Genomic DNA, 16,052 nt, shown 5'->3' on the forward strand with positions numbered 1-16,052 from the left:
CTTGAAACACTCTAAACTCTTTTGACTAATTCAGGGACTCTTGTAAGTGGGCTTTGCTCAGAGAGAAAAATTAAGATGCTTCTAGAGGAAAGAGTTCTGAGGTGGAAGGGAAACCATGTAGGCATAAGGCCCCAAGTTCAGTCCCCAGGATGTTCTGGGAGTTTTCTAGAAGCCCCTATACTCTATTGGAGTGGAATCTGAGGGGGAGCAACTGGATTTGGGGTGGGTGTGGGTGCTTGGTTTCCGACAGGGCTAGGAAGAATGCTTTTCTTGTCGTTGAAACGGGAGAGAGATGCTCCTTAGAGATGAGGTGGAAGGTGCTAGGTCCGTTTCCAAAGCGGGTCCCGTGATAGCTGGAAGTGCTGAACCTGGGGGAAGCCGGGCTGGACTCTGGCCTCTCCAGGAGAACCAGGCTCAGGTCAGTGGAGAAAGCAAGAGGGACAGTCCCAGCAAGCTAGGAAAGGATCAAGGGACTGGACCATCCTGGAAAGCTAAGAAAGGACATGAGCAAGGGCCACTGTGGACCTGCACGTGCCTGTCCCGGAAAAGGGTAATGTGTACCAGCGTCACCTGGAGACTCAGTGGGAGACAAAGACACAAGTCTGGAGAAATTCTGGAGAAAGGAAACTGATTTCTTACCATTTCTACGCTTCTAAATGGGACCCCATGGCAAGAGGCGGACGCAGGCCTCTGAGGTACAGCCTCATCCTGCTGCAGTGAAAACAGAGTTACTCTGATTGTGGGGGGTGGGTCGTAAACTCTAAACAATAATTGTGCATCTTCTATCGAAATAATCTATCTAGTCAAAGTAGATAGAGTATTAACTAGAACTCATCTGCCTCACAAGAATTGGGAGGGGTGGGAGGTGGGGGTCTATTGGGGTTCGGGGTTAAAAATAAGTATTGGTAAAGGGAAATGTGTTTGATATCTACATGACTGAGACCTAAACCCGAAAGCTCTGTAACTTTTCCCACAGTGATTCAATAAATAAATAAATTATAAAAAAAAAGAAAGAAAGGAAGGAAGGAAGGAAGGAAGGAAGGAAGGAAGGAAGGAAGAAGGGAGGGAGGGAGGGCGGGAAGATGGGAGGAAGGAGAGAGAAGAGGAAAGAAAGAGAAATAAAGAAAAAAGAAATAAACAAAGAAACAAAGAGATAAGAAAGAAGGAAAGAAAAAATAATATACAGAGAACTTGATTTCATACCTTTGCATAGGTAATCACAGTGATCCAGAGTCTACTATTTGATAAGGCAAACCATGTGTAACCTTAATAAAATGTGTATACAGAAAAAAAAAAAAAGAAAAAGAAAACAGAGTTACTCTGGGATCATTTGTTTTAAGACTGAGGCTGCCGGGTGCTGGTGCTTCCCAGAGGAGAGGAGAGAAGGAAGGTAAAAGGGGCTGAAGTAAGTCCTTAGGCCCTCCCAGCTCCTTCCAGCCTGCTCAGAGCTGGTGGAGTCAGAGAGAACGATTCTGGTGAATTTACGTGTTCTAAAATAGGGTTTCATTTCGTTTCTTTGGGGCCACACCCTGAGGTGCTCAGGACTTTCTCCCAGATCTGTGCTTCTGGTTGGTGTTGACAATGCTCTGGAGACTAAGGGGTGCCAGGAACCAAATCCTTACCTCCTGCATGCAAAGCACAAACACCAATCTTTGGGCTCCCTCCTTGGCTCTCTCAAATATTTCTGAAAGGGGGAGCGCAGATTTCAGGGTTGGGGCCTCACACTTGAACGAAGAAAGCAGCTCTTCTGTTGCAGCCAAATTCTCTTTCCTCGAAAGTCCCTCTGGAGTGAGAGAGAAGCACAGGATGTAGCTGGGAGCTTGCTGTGGTTTCCTCATAAAGAATTAGGAGGCCAGTGAATGCCCAGGTACAGCAACTAAGGGTTTCCAGAACTCCCGAGACCAGCCAGCTAGGAGCAAAGTGGACTGGCTCTGAGGGTTCACTCCCAGACAGACACTGTGAGTCCTGGCTCCCTTCTCTCCCATATGTTCCCTCCTTTCTCTCTCCCATTCTCTTCCTCTTCCCTTTCTAGCACCACCCACTCACCCTCTCTCTCTCTCCCTCTCTCTCCTTTCTTTCTCCTTCTCTCTTCTCGCCCTCCCATTTTCTCTTTTCCTTCCTTTCTCCTCCTCTCTCTCTCTTTTCTTCTTCCCTCCCTCTCTTCCCTCATTTCCCGTTTCTTTTTCTCTCTCCCTGTCTCCCTTTTGCCCCTTCCCTCCCTTCCTCTATTGCTCCACCCCCCTTTCTCCTTCCCTGTCCTGGGGAAAAGTTTTAGAAAAGTCTCCTCTCCAGTTTCCTGGTTCATAGAAGCCATCCTAGCCCTTCCCCCCCACCACCACCCCTATCCATCTAACCCCACCCCAGCCATCTGGTCCCTGCCTCCCTCCCCACCTAACTGGTTACTCTACAAAGAAAGGGAAGCCTGAGCCTTAGAAAAGCTGGAAGGGCTTTTGCCTTGCAGGCGTTGACCCGGATTCAATTCCCACCATCCCATATGGTCCCCCAAACATGGCCAGAAGTGATTTCTGAGTGCAGAGCCAGGAGTAACCCCGGAGCATTTTCGGGTGTGCCCCCCACCAAGAAAAGGGAATCCAGAAGGAGGACTGTCAAATTCTAGAGGACAGAGAAGAGGGAACCTCCCTTCTGTGCCTCCATCATCATAGGGACATCTCCCAGGAAACCATCCTAGATCCTGTGACCATATGTACAGAATGACAAGCACAGGAGTAGAAGAAAAATTCCCATATGGCAACCATTCCTACAAGCAGAATCTTACTTTTTACATTACTCCTGTGTACTCTTTGCCTGTCACAGAGTGTCACTTATGGGGGCTGTGCCACTCTAGATGCCCTTTTCCCCGTCTTGTCCTTGTAGAGGTCATGGCCCTTTCCGCCCCCTCACTGCTGCTTAGCCAGAGAGAGTATGTTGCTTGCTCACCAGACTGACTGGTATTTGTGTGAACCACATGCCTGCCACCCAGCACCATGAGCTCCAGTGAGCTCACTGGAGCACGCCTCCACATCTGCTAGGTTTCGTTCAGCCCTGGTGACCCTTAGAGTTACAGAGAAGTCATAAAAAGTTTCATGGTTTAGGCAGAGAGATAGTACTGGGGTTAAGGCACTTGCCTTGCTCACAGCTAATCCAGGTTTGATTCCTGGCACCCCTGGTGGTCTCCCAAGCCTGCTAGGAGTGATCCCTGAGCACCACCAGGTTCTACCCATCCCCCCCCAAAAAATCCCCACAAATAAAATAAGAACCTTCTAGAAATATATAGATACATGTATATTATATATGATATATATAAGTAAAAAAGGCCCTCCCGTTGATCGTCGATTTGCTCGAGCGGGCCCAGTAACGTCTCCATTGGAGACTTTGTTGTTACTATTCCATAAACCAGAGACAAAGATGGGTTAATGAAAGCCTTGATGATTAGGGTGGTAGAGGGCTCTGAGGAATGAGCGCTGCTTTGTAATTAACCATTTCGAAACTTTAATAAACTCACTCAGGACCGTTCTTCCCATTCCTTATCCTTTTCCTTTTACATTCTATTTAGGGATTGTGGCCCTGGTAGCCTTCAAGCTTCCCACACCCCCTCACCCCCACTCCAACAGCATTTTTTTCTTTTGTAAAGTACAGCAAGTTTTTATCTTCCTTAGGAAGGAAGGAAAGATAAGTCAGACCTTCAGTTCTAGAGCAGAAGGCTTTGCTGGTCTTGCAAAATATAGCAAGCCGGGGACTCCCACTTGGGTCAAAGGTTAGCTTTGGAGATGAAATGATGGTTCTATGCGCTCCCTAGTCGTCTTAATTTCATGCCATCTGAATAAATAAATAAACAGATAAATAAAATCCTCTGTCTTCTAGGAGCTGAGCTTCAAGAGCTGCAGAGAATGATCGACAGCCTGCAAAACCCCCGGGATCCGGCGGCGGTGGCCGGGGCCCTCCTCCTCCGCAGGGAGGTGCTGTTTCTGCAGTTTGATACCGCAGTGAGGTACCGCCTCCGGTAAGGCTGCGGCGCCCGGCGGGGCAGCGAACCGTTCCCTTCCGCTGGGTGAGGGGCCAGAAGGAGGCCTCTCTAGGCAAGCCGGGAGCTTAAAATAGTCGCCGCAACCTGATCGCGTCCTGCAGCCGAGAGCCTTCTCGCTGATACCGGGTGCGATTTCAGCCCTGGGATTGGGTGCTGGCCTACCAAGCACGGCTTCCTGCACGCGGGGCGTCAAGGGGAATCAAGTTACACTGGATTCCCTAAAAGATGATTCTCTGAGAGAGAGAGAGAGAGAGAGAGAGAGAGAGAGAGAGAGAGAGAGAGAGAGAGAGAGAGAGAGTGTGTGTGTGTGTGTGTGTGTGTGTACCTACCCGGCAGTGCCCTGGTATTGTTCCTGGATGTGAATTCAGAGGTCGCTACTGGCTGGGGTCAAGGGACCTTTTTTTTTTAAAACTTTTTAAATTTTTCATAAAGTTTTTCTCAGTGATTATTTACAAGACCAATCCCACCATCATTGCACCTTCCCACCACCATTACTTTGAATCCTCCTACCAGCACCCCAGCCTGCCCCTTAGGCAGATGCTAAATAGTTTCTTGAGCTTTTATAGCTGAGCCGGTGGTAGTTTGTGGGTGTGACTCCCACATACCTAACTTTCGACTATTTAGTTTCTTGGGAAACTTGGTCCCAAGTTGTTGGGGTCCGGCACAGTGGCAATTTTTGGGTATCAGGAAGCCTGAAGGCACCATCGGGCTGCTGATGCACTCGCCCAGCAGGTACAGGTTGACCTGCTGCGCAACACCTTCCAGGGGACCTTTTTGACTGGAGTCGGTTATGGGCAAGGCCAAGTCCCTAACCCCTAGGAGATGTATGTGTCTTTGAAAAGAACAGAATTTTCACAGTGCTCCTGAAGCCGATGTAATTGGTTAGCCGAGTTAAGATAGCAAATACACACACTTCTCTCTGACCTTATAGATATTAAATAGCTTATATATGAGACATGTTTATTGGGTGGGTTCTTCATAGCCGATGCGAAAATTAGTTTAAATTATCAATTACAATGATTCCAGGATAAATTCACTTTTTTATGGGAAAGGAAGAGGTTCTGACCTCTTGGTTCTGACCTCTGACTAAGGGTCTCTGCTTACCCCCAAAATGTCAATATTAGTGAACTGCCCATGATTCATTCCCAGTGCAATGAGTAAGTATGTGGGGGTTGGAGGTCATGGGCTTCTTGTGCTTACCACTTGACACCCACCTCCTCGGGGAATGGACTGTGTTGGAGGTCATGGGCTTCTTGTGCTTACCACTTGACACCCACCTCCTTGGGGAATGGACTCTAGCCTCTGACTATTCTCTGCATTTTCATTCCTCAAGCATAAGGGACTCTGAATTTATGCCAATTCAACAGGACCATAAATCTGGCTGATGTGTTTTTTTTTCTCTTGACAAACATCCTTAAATAAACTGTAGCTTAGTTAAGAAAAGATGTGAAAGGTCTAGCTAATCTTCACGAGGGCAACTCCTTGGCCTTCTGGACTCTGAAACCCAAGGTGAGAATGTTTAAGAAATTTACAAACAGAGGATGAAGAAATAGAACTCTGCTCCAGAAGTTCTCTTTTCGCACTGTATTTTGAGGTTTGCGATTTGGGGCCCACACTTTAGGCCCCTAAGCTCCTCCCCACTCACTGCTTGGGTGGAGGGGATGGCGGTTGTTTCTCTGTGCAGTGTTCAGGGTACCAAGTAGTATCAGGGATCAACGCAAGGGCTCTTTCCCAGGTCCCTGAAGTCCTTTCTCATCTTGTCGTTCTCAGGATTACGTACAAGTGAAATGTTTGTACTGCATTTGTAAATGAACGTAGAGGGAAGTACCCAGAACTGCAGAAAGGAGCATTTATGAGGGAAGTAGTCTTTGACTCATTCATACCCAACAGTTCTGACCTCCTTTCTTTTTTGGGGGGGGGGGGAGGGCACACCCAGCAGTGCTCAGGGCTTACACCTGGTTCTGTGCTCAGGAATCACTCCTGGTAAGACTCGGTGGACCACATGGGGTATTGGAGATCCCAGGTCTGCCCCTTGCCTTGCATTGTCTGTTGTACTATCCCTCTGGCCCCTCTGACCTCCCTTCTAAAAAGATCTTCAGGGTTGGTGTTTTGGGCTAGTCCACAGCAGAGCAGGAGAACCTTCATAGTTTTAACTTCATCCTTGGGCTGAGCAACATGGAGAGAAAAAAGGAACTCAGAAGAACAGGCATGAGGAAGGAGGAAAAAGAGCAGAAAGGGAAATGCTATTCTTCCTGAGCCTTTGACTCAGTGCTGAATCTGCGAACAAAGGAGGAAAAGTCCTTAGGTAATCAAAAGGGACAGGAAGCTGGGGAAAGTTACCCTACAGTCCGCCAGCTACCCAACTGGGCAAATATAACTACTCCCAGGGAACTTTCTGCTTATGTAAACTGAAGCCTTCACCACAATTTTATATTTCTTTTTTACTTTTATTTCTTGTTTTTTTTTGGCTTTTTGGATCAAACCCAGCAATGCACTGGGGTTACTTCTGACTCTGCACTCAGGAATTACTCCTGGCAGTGCTCAGGGGGCCATATGGGATGCTGGGAATCAAACCTGGGTCGGCCACATGCAAGTCAAATGCCCTTCCCCCTGTACTAATCGCTCCAGCCCCTACTTTCACGGTCACGGTCACGGTTACGGTCCTCCCATTGTTCATCGATTTGCTCGAGCGGGCCCAGTAACGTTTCCATCATGGTACTTGTTGTTACTGTGTTTGGCATATCGAGTACGTCATGAGTAGCTTGCCAGGCTCTGCCGTGCAGGCGAGATACTCTTGGTAGTTTGCCGGGCTCTCCGAGAGGGGCGGAGGAATCGAACTCGAGTCGGCCATGTTGGCTGCGTGCAAGGCAAACGCCCTACCACTGTGCTATAGCCCCCACTTTAATTTTTATTATTTTCATTTGAGAATCACACTCAGTAGGAGCTCAGGGGATAGCATCAGCACAGAGGTGACTCCTGGCAGAGCTTAGGGGGTACTATAGTGTTGAGGATCAAATCTGGACATCCTGAATACAAAAGATGTCACTTTGGGGAAGAGGCACACCCAGAAATGCTCAGCGGCTGTCCCAGGCCTGTGAAGTGTTTGGGAGGCCAGGTGTTGCTAGGGATCAAACCCAGCCCTCAACATGCAAAACATGGGTCTGGAGCCTTTGAACCATCTCTCTGGCCCAAGAACTAGAACCTGGACCAGGAGAAGCACGCTGAATGGGAGAGATAGCACAGTGAATAGGGTGCTTCCACTGATGTGGCCAACCTACATTTGAGCCCCAACTTCACACAAGGTACCAGATTACCAGAAATGATCCCTGAGCAGAGAGCCAGGAGTAAGCACTGAATACCACTGGGCGTGGCCCCTACCCCACACCATTATACACACACACACACACACACACACACACACCACACCCCCATCACACACATGCACACACCACACACACCATGCACATACCACACACCACAAACACACACACACACACACACACACACACACAGAGCAGATGCTATCCTAGACTGAGAGGCAAGGAAGGACGGAGCTCAAGTACAAATGGGACAGACACCCAGTGGTTCCCTACCCTCTAGCTCACACTTCTTGGTGACAGGCCAGTTTCAGGGGTGAGGGATGGGGAGCAGGAGTTTCACTCTACTCCTACTGACCTGTCTCCAGCCAGCTTAGGCAAGATCCTGAAGGCCCTGGGTACCAGGTCTGCTGGTGTGGAGTCACATTACCCAGGGCCCGTCAACCATGCACTTCTGGGCAGGCCTCCAACCTGCAGGAGTTACTTATTAGCCAGCTCAATAGATGCCCAGGACAAAGCTAATGTGTCTTAGAAGGTGAATTAGTCATTTGCATTGGACACAAATAGTTGGGTGGGTCTGTGGCTCTAATCAAATTTCCTATTTAGTCAGAGGTTAGCAAAACTGCAACAGTACCATGAGTGCATCTAGCAAGCTGGCCTGATGAGATCCAGTCCTGCAGAAGGCATGGGCCAGGGTTTCCTAGTGTGTGGACACTGGGCTTCATGCACCTTTTTTTCAGTATTTCAAAGGACTTTATAAAACAACAACAACACCCCATGTGTTCCCAAAGCATTGTAGGAAAATAAAAAGTCAAATTCCATCACACACACACCCTTCTTCTCTTTTTTAAAAAACTAGAATCATCAAAACTGAGTGAGATAAGGAGGGCATTTTCACCATTTTTATATATGAGGAATTGGATGTTCAGAGAAGCTGCGTAACTCTCCCAGGGTCACACAGTTGTTGCAGTGAAACTTCCATTCAGAGCTGTTGACTGTAGAGTGCTGCTTTCTTAACAGAACATCCCATTTTTAATGCAAATACTACTGTCAACAAGTCAGATGTGAACAAAACAAGATCCAATCCTCCTCCCTCCCCTCCCCTCCCCTCCCTTCCTCTTCTCTCCCCTCCCCCTCCTCTCCTCCTCACCTCCCCTCTCTTCACCTCCCCTCTGCTCTTCTTTCCTCTCCTGTCTATATTCTGTGGTACTCAGGGGCTGTTCCCAGCTCTGTGCTCCAGCACTACTGGGAGACCATGTTGTACTAAGATTTGAACCCAGGTCTCCTATTAAAGCATGTGTTCCGCTGTTGAGCTCTCTCCTGCTCTGGTCAACATATTTTCTTTGATATCCATTAGACCTGCACTCGATATTCCTGCCTTTCTTGCTAAGCCCTTCTGTTCCTTTTGGACAAGAAAATCATTATAATTTATCATGCATACTTCATTCACTCAGACTCATGGGATAAATTTTATGTACTAGTCTTCAGGAGTTTTTACTCTTGGTGGGCAAAGTCAAATGTGTTTCAAAATAGAACCAAAACCTTTCTCTTTTAAGCTCCAGACTCTTATTATTCAATTCAGCTTTAGGGACTGGAGAGATAGTACTGTGGGTAGAGCATTTGCCTTGCACATGGCCAACCCTGGCATCCCATACGGTTCCCTGAGCACCAGCAAAAGTGATTCCTGAGTGCAGAGCCAGGAGTAAACCCCTAGCACCTCTTGGTATGGCTCAAAACCCCCCAAAGTATAAAAACTAATAAACTTTTATTTCATTTGAATTTACATTCATTTGATAGAGATGAAATAAAATTGAAAATTCAAGGCCCGAGAGATAGTCCAAAGGCTAAGGTACTACTAGCCTATGCTTAGTATGTGATGTAGTCATGACCCTGGTTTGGCCCCCAGCACTCTCTATGGTCCTCTGAGTACTGCCAGTTGTGGCCCCTGGGTACAGAGCCAGATATGGGGGCCCCCTTTCCAAGAGATCAAGAATTCAAGTCTTTAGCCTCAGCAGCTACATTTCAAGTGCTCAGCAGGAGCATGATTGTGGGTTACTGCATTGAATAGTATACCCGTGACGTATTCAATATGCCAAACACAGTAACAACAAATCTCACGATGTTACTGGGCCCGCTTGAGCAAATCGATGAACAACAGGAGGACAGTACAGTGCTACAGTGCGTTGAACGGTGAACCACACAATCTTCCCACACTGTAGAACAGTCTAGCCTGTTTCTTTTCCTCGAGGCTATGAATCACAAGAACCTAAGGGCAATGATTGAAGAGAAGGGGTGAGGGAAGAGGGTGCTAAACAAAAAATCTGTTGCGACCCTAACATGTTCTCTTGCTGTAGTCACTCTGAGGAGAGTATCGAACTCGGCCTCAGAAGCAACTGCTCTTAATAGATCTCTCCCTTTCTCCTCCTGTGTGTTGGCAGGACAACCTTCTTGGCAGCCGGAAATGCTCCTGCCTGCCAGTCTGTCACAGACAGCATGTACCACGGGTTGCCTCCCCTGAGCAACTCTCTTAGGAAGAGCATTTTTGCTTCACAGTTCAGTCTGCCAGAGCCACTTGATCCACGGAGTCACCAGGTGTGTCTAGAGACATTCATTTATGTGCCTACATAAGGTATGGATAAGGGGGAGGGACGGGGGAGCAAGGGATAAATATCACTTGTTCTTTAACTTAAAATTTGCAGTGGCCCTCAGAGTTTTAAAGCCTATACTCTTGATTGGCTCCTCACCCCGACTTGGTGTAAGCATCCACGCCCCCATGGACATCAGCTCTTCCTTATCAGGTTCTCTCAACAGCTGATAGGCTGACAGGTGCTGTGGCTTTTCTGCTCATAATTGAAAGAAGCAACACTTGATCCCTTCCATTTAATAAGTCCTCAGTGATGCTCATCCAATCAATAGATTTGGTTAGCACTGAATTGTGGCTTTGATTTTCAATGCGTATCATGGAGTGCAACTGAATGGAATTCTGGCGATTCTGATTGCTCCTAGCATCAAGTAGATTATCTGCCTTCTGTAACTGAAGAGCTTGTTCATACATCCATAGGTCAGACTCACAGGGAGTCTCAGAACCCTGGGTCATACATTATATTAGTTATCTGCTGCTACAAAATTAAAAGATAAGCAACAAGCATGCACTTTTTCATATAGTTTCTGAAGACCAGGAACCTGGAAACAGCTCAGTTAGGTAGTTCTTGCTTAACCTGTGAGAATAGGTTAAGGTTAAAACTAAATATCTTTAAATTTTTTTCTTTTGTGTTCTATTGAGTCATGAATTATTTGATAGCACATTATTCTACACATGTTTGATGCTTTTCAGGTTTCTTTCTGCACTTGATATCTAGCTTCATAGCACTGTGATTGAAAAGGATGAGTAACAGAAGTATTGAGTCTCAACATATGCTCAGATCTTGAGAATGCTCAGACCATAGGCTCTTGAGAATATATATTTGCTTTTCAAAAGTGAAATTTTTGGCACGTCTATTAAGCACAAGGGTTCTAATATGTCATTTGTGGTCATTGTTTACTTAGTATTTGTTGTATAGATAATTTATCCACTGATGTAAGTGCTAAATAAAGAATCCTACTATCAAAGGGTGTTCGGAGGATCCTCCCAGGATGGGAGATGCATGCTGAAAGTAGACTATAGACTGAACATGATTGCCACTCAATGCCTCTTTTGCAAACCTCAGCAACCGAAAGGAGAGAGAGAACAAAAGGGAATGCCCTGCCACAGAGGGGGGATGGGATGGGAGGTGGGTGGGTGGGAGGGATACTGGGATCATTGGTGGTGGAGAATGGGTACTAATGGAGGGATGGGTACTCGATCATTGTATAACTGAAACCCAAGCACAAAAACTTGTAAATCCACAACTGTACTTCATGGTGTTTCACTAATAAAAATTTTTAAAAAATCCTACTATCATAGGAAAAAAGGGCAGGGAGTGTTATAGTGATAGTACAACAGGTAGTGCACTTACCTGGCAAGCAGCGGACACAAGTTCGATTCTTGGCACTGCATATGGTTCCTTGAACACCGATGCCTGAACACAGAGTCAGGAGTAAGTAAGCCCTGAGCACTTCCAGGTATTGACCAACCCCCCCCACACACACACACACATACACAAAATAAATAAATAAATAAATAAATAAATCAAATGGTAGTTCTGACATAGAATCTTTCAAAAGGCTGTGATCAAGGTACCAACCTGGGCTATGGGCAGTGCCAAGCTTTACCAGAGAATCTACTGACAAGCCCATTCATGTGACTGTGCATGCATGGGCATGAGAAGACAAGTTTCCAAGCTTCTCCTCCTCCTCAGGGTTTCTACCAACTTGGCCAACAATTCAGGAAGATCAAACAATTCAGGAAGCAGCAAGAGGAAGAAGCCAAGATGGAAGACCTACTCTTTTTTGTAATCTAATCACAAGAGTGCCAGGTCATCACATCTGCTATAGATAGTCATTAAAGTGAGTCCAGCCCACACTCATGAGGAGAAGAATTAAACTTCCTGTTTTGATGAGAAGAGTATCTGAAGAGTTTGTCAACATACCTATAAAAACTTCCTCACAAGCAAATCGGGGTCTTTTGGAGTGGGGAGGGGTGCTGGGGGCATACCCTGCAATGCATAGGGCTTACTCCTGACTCTGCAACTCAAGGATCACTCCTGGCAGGCTCAGAAGACTACTAGCTTGGCTCTGTGTTCACTGCAAGCCTGCTAGGAGTGATTCCTGAGTGCAGAGCCAAGAGACCATCATCTGGAATACTAGGAATTGAACCCAGGTCATCTATGTGCTAGGCAAAGGCCTTACCCACTGTACTATTGCTCAGGCCCCAAAACAGGATATTTTGATTTCAAAAGACAAATATAATATTTTTACATTACAAAGCTAAACCACGAAATGCCAGTACCACTTTTCTGATTGTTCCATGTCTCTACCTTCCTTAGTTCTAAGACAGTCACTTTTGACCCATGGAGACCCAGAAAACAGGGTTCAACCTATAATTACTGGGCCTGGTTTTAGGTGGATGTAAGCTCCCCTCCTGCTTCAATTCACTTCAACTTGAGGGACTATCTACAGCCAGCACAGAGCCTGGAAGAATAGACCCAGGGTCTGACGGACAGGCAATCCTATCCAAGGCTGCATGTAGCACCAGAGGAAGTAGAGGAAGCAGCAGCTTTCGAACATGATGTGGAGTAGATGTTACAACTCGCAGAGCTGTAACATTGGTTTTGAATTGTTCTGTAAAATTGGGTGTGACAAATGGCAAGACTTAAAGATTTCTCTTCAGAACACTTGAGTATGTTTACTTTTGTTGGTTATAAACATACCCCATGTGTGTTATACTTCTCTGAAACTTCTAACCCTGTGTTGAGTAGTTACACTGAAGTCTTAAGTATCCTTCATTTGTAGACACTTTCTGAAAAAAATCAATTTAAAAATAAGATTATTAGCAGGCAAGACAAGGACTGGGGAGTTTTATGAGCCTAATTCTGGCCCTGAATGCCCCACCCCACCTTCAAGCATTGTCGAGTGTAGCTCTCAGGTGACCCTCAGGTTGGGTGAGGTCATGGAGGTCCCTGGTTTTGCAGCAGCACCATTGCCTCAGGTCCTAGCATTGAGCATTATCTCTTGGTTGCCAGAGTACCATCAAGAATAGTCCTAAGCTCCCTGAGCACTGCTTGGCAGATACTCCCCCTACCCCTTAATAAGATCATCACTTTTATCCTTTAGGGCTATAAATCAAGATGAATCTCTATCCAAAAATAACACATCCAACAGTGTACAGACAACAGCAATCTTGGTTGCATGTGGGTGCAATACATATTGCATGTTTGTTGTTTGTTTCTTCTAGGCATTTATGCTGTTCCCTTGGAGAACATTTCTGGAAGATGGAGGACCATTTCCGGTGATGAGTAGCTGCCCAGATACTCTAGAATTTAATATGCAGGTAAACTAAATGTCACAGAGAAAACAGAATACAAATGGCAAAGTGTGATGTAATGGAATCCATAGTTCAAATTCTGCATACCCAAAGAGTCATTTGGAAGTAGAGTGTTTAGTTCTAAGCAATAAATTCAGTGTTGCAGATGAGTTGTATCGTCTGCCTACAACAGAGGAAATGATGGTCTCCATTAGTTTCAGCCATGGTCATAGTCACCTGATGCTCCCATAACCTGGGAGAGCTGCCCTCCCTCTCCACTCATTTTCTGAGCCAACCTGCCCAGCTGCTAGCTTCCTGGACTTTGACCCCTGACACTACAAAGTACCATGGCTGGAAGAGAATTCTTCCAGTGAGACTCAGAAGGACAATTTCTTCTAATTATGTTCCTCCCCTAATATTATTCATGCAAATTTTACATTTTCATTTTTTAATAGCGAGTATAGATAAATATTAATAATGACATGAAGATCAATGATAAATTTACTTCAAAGTAATATGGAGGTGATGTGCAGGGTATAGACTAACAGTTATTAGGGTTAGAGAGTGGAATTATCCTATTTGCTTTTATATGGGCCGCAAACTCTCCTTATGTTGTAAGGTTTCTAAAAGTAAAATAGCAAGTAAGAATGGGTTTGGGGGTTTTTTTTTGTTTGTTTTTGTTTCGTTTTTGCTTTTTGGGTCATACCCAGTGATGCACAGGGGTTACTCCTGGCTCTGCACTCAGAAATTACTCCTGACGGTGCTCGGGGGACCATATGGGATGCTGGGAATCTAACCCGGGTCGGCCGCGTGCAAGGCCAACACCCTTTCCACTGTGCTATGGCTCCAGCCCCAAGTTAGAATGGTTTTTTAAAAATCAACTAAGGGCCTGAGAGATAGCACAGAGGTTAAAGTGTTTGCCTCGTATGGAGCTAACCAAGGTTTGATCTCCAGCATCCCACATGGTTCCCTGAGCTTCACCAGGAGTGATCCTTGAGCACAGAGCCAGGAGAGTAAGTCCTGAGCACAGTCAGATGTGCTGCCACCCCACCCCCTGCTCCCAAATCAACTGGCTAGAGACAGCTCAATAGACTGAGCACATACTTTGCATTGGGAGGACCTGGGTTTGATTCCCAGCACCACATGGTTTCAGAGTAATACTGGGAGTGACCCCCAAACATAGAACTGGAGTAGCCCCCAGCACCACTGAGTTTAGCCCCAAACAAGCAAAAAAAGGCCTAATATGTTCAAGGAGGACTCGGGACCAGAAATGTTACTCTGATCTTTATGGCTGCATAATAGTTGACAGGACAGAGTTTATAAACACAATTCTTTTTTGTTTTCTCCCTTGGAATCATCAGATAAAGACTCACCCTGAATGGATGGCTTTGTTTGTTTTATAGCTATGTTTCTGTAGGTTGAGTGCCCATGACCTCAAGGTGGCTCATGGAGAACTGGTGGGGATGCAGCTGCTCATGGAAGATGTTCTGAGCAGCTGCCATCTGATCACGGAGGGCGACCAGGAACGGCAAGCCACACCAGACAAAAATACACAGGTATCCTTGGACACAGTCTCCATGGTGGGCAGTGCCAGGAAGTGGCCGTCTGGAAGCTGGCCGAGAGCCACACCTGTCCACAGCCTGTGGGGAGGAGGGGCAGGACTGCTTCTGCAATGGGGAACAGCCTCTGTAAAAGCAACTGCCAAGGATTTTCATTCGTGGTAAACCCCAACCATCCCTGGTATATCCATTTCTTTGCATTTTAAAAATAGAACAAAGGGAATGGGAAGCACATTGAAACCCAGTGAAACCAATACTCCAACCGGTTGCTTTTCCTGTGAGTCATACATTTAGGCTAGGGGAGAGGCCCCCCCCTTCGGGGAACAACTCCTGCCTAATCCCTGGGTTTCCAGCACTCCCCTCGCTGGGTGCCTAGACCAGTGCTCCTGCCTCTGAAGCTCTGAGGTCTCAAAGCCACAATCTGACCTGTGTCTGTGTGCATCTGGGAAGCAGGCAAAGTTGTCCATGCAAGGAGAATCAGCTGGTGCCACTTTGCAGAAGCAAATTTCTTAAATGCCTATGCCAGGCACCTTGGCCTTCGAATCTCTCTCCTCAGCTCACACCATTGAGCCCCCTTCATCCTGGGCACCAGGGGCCTTGCCACTGACACCCCAGAGTACTTTCCTGTCCTCTCCCAAGTGGGCCCCTGGGCAACCTTGACACTTCTCAGCCCTTCATTTTCTCTAACAGTGCAGCCATGCCTTCTCAGACATCTTTGTAGGTCCCCAACCAATTCCCCAAACGTAGTGATTTTCTTTCTAATCTAAGCTCAGGGTTGCAGTTTTTACTACCCTGACTCTGCCACTTTTGTGCCTTTGAGGCCTTTACTTCATAAAAAAAAATATTCATGGGAATTCATAGGAAAAACATTATTTTAATATGAAAGACAGATTGTTGTCTTTCAAAAATACAACCTAAAGTTTCTTCCCCCCACCCCCTCGATTTGAAAAGATCAAAGGGCTGGGAGATGTTGAGCAGGCTGAGTGCATTCTGCATGGGAGAGCCCTGAGTTCCACCCCACTCCCCCCCTACCCCAGCACTACATGATCCCTGAGCACCACTGGGAATGAGCCAGAAGCAGCCCCCAAACACCCCCAGGTGTAGCCTTCCCAAACCAAAATAAACTAATTGAATAATAATTTTTTAAAAGCACACTCTTTCTCCTAATATTCTTAGTAAAGTAAAAGCTCTGATTAAGTTTTTCTTTCACT

The 16,052-nt window shown here is 46.4% G+C and overlaps 1 protein-coding gene across 1 annotated transcript in view; it reads left to right on the top strand.

Annotated features, from left to right (window-relative positions):
- The first annotated feature begins 3,958 nt into the window (after positions 1 to 3,958).
- The window catches only part of LOC130033566 (coiled-coil domain-containing protein 162-like), a 62,387-nt gene continuing 50,293 nt past the window's right edge, over positions 3,959 to 16,052 (top strand). The window contains exons 1-4 of the mRNA XM_056125331.1: positions 3,959 to 4,000; positions 9,780 to 9,933; positions 13,214 to 13,309; positions 14,686 to 14,838. Coding sequence (XP_055981306.1) covers positions 9,835 to 9,933; positions 13,214 to 13,309; positions 14,686 to 14,838 — 348 coding nt within the window. The 5' untranslated portion in view covers positions 3,959 to 4,000; positions 9,780 to 9,834. The remainder of the gene's footprint in view (positions 4,001 to 9,779; positions 9,934 to 13,213; positions 13,310 to 14,685; positions 14,839 to 16,052) is intronic.

Source organism: Sorex fumeus, unplaced genomic scaffold (genome assembly GCF_029834395.1).
Source record: "Sorex fumeus unplaced genomic scaffold, SorFum_2.1 ptg000054l, whole genome shotgun sequence".
Taxonomy (NCBI): domain Eukaryota; kingdom Metazoa; phylum Chordata; class Mammalia; order Eulipotyphla; family Soricidae; genus Sorex; species Sorex fumeus.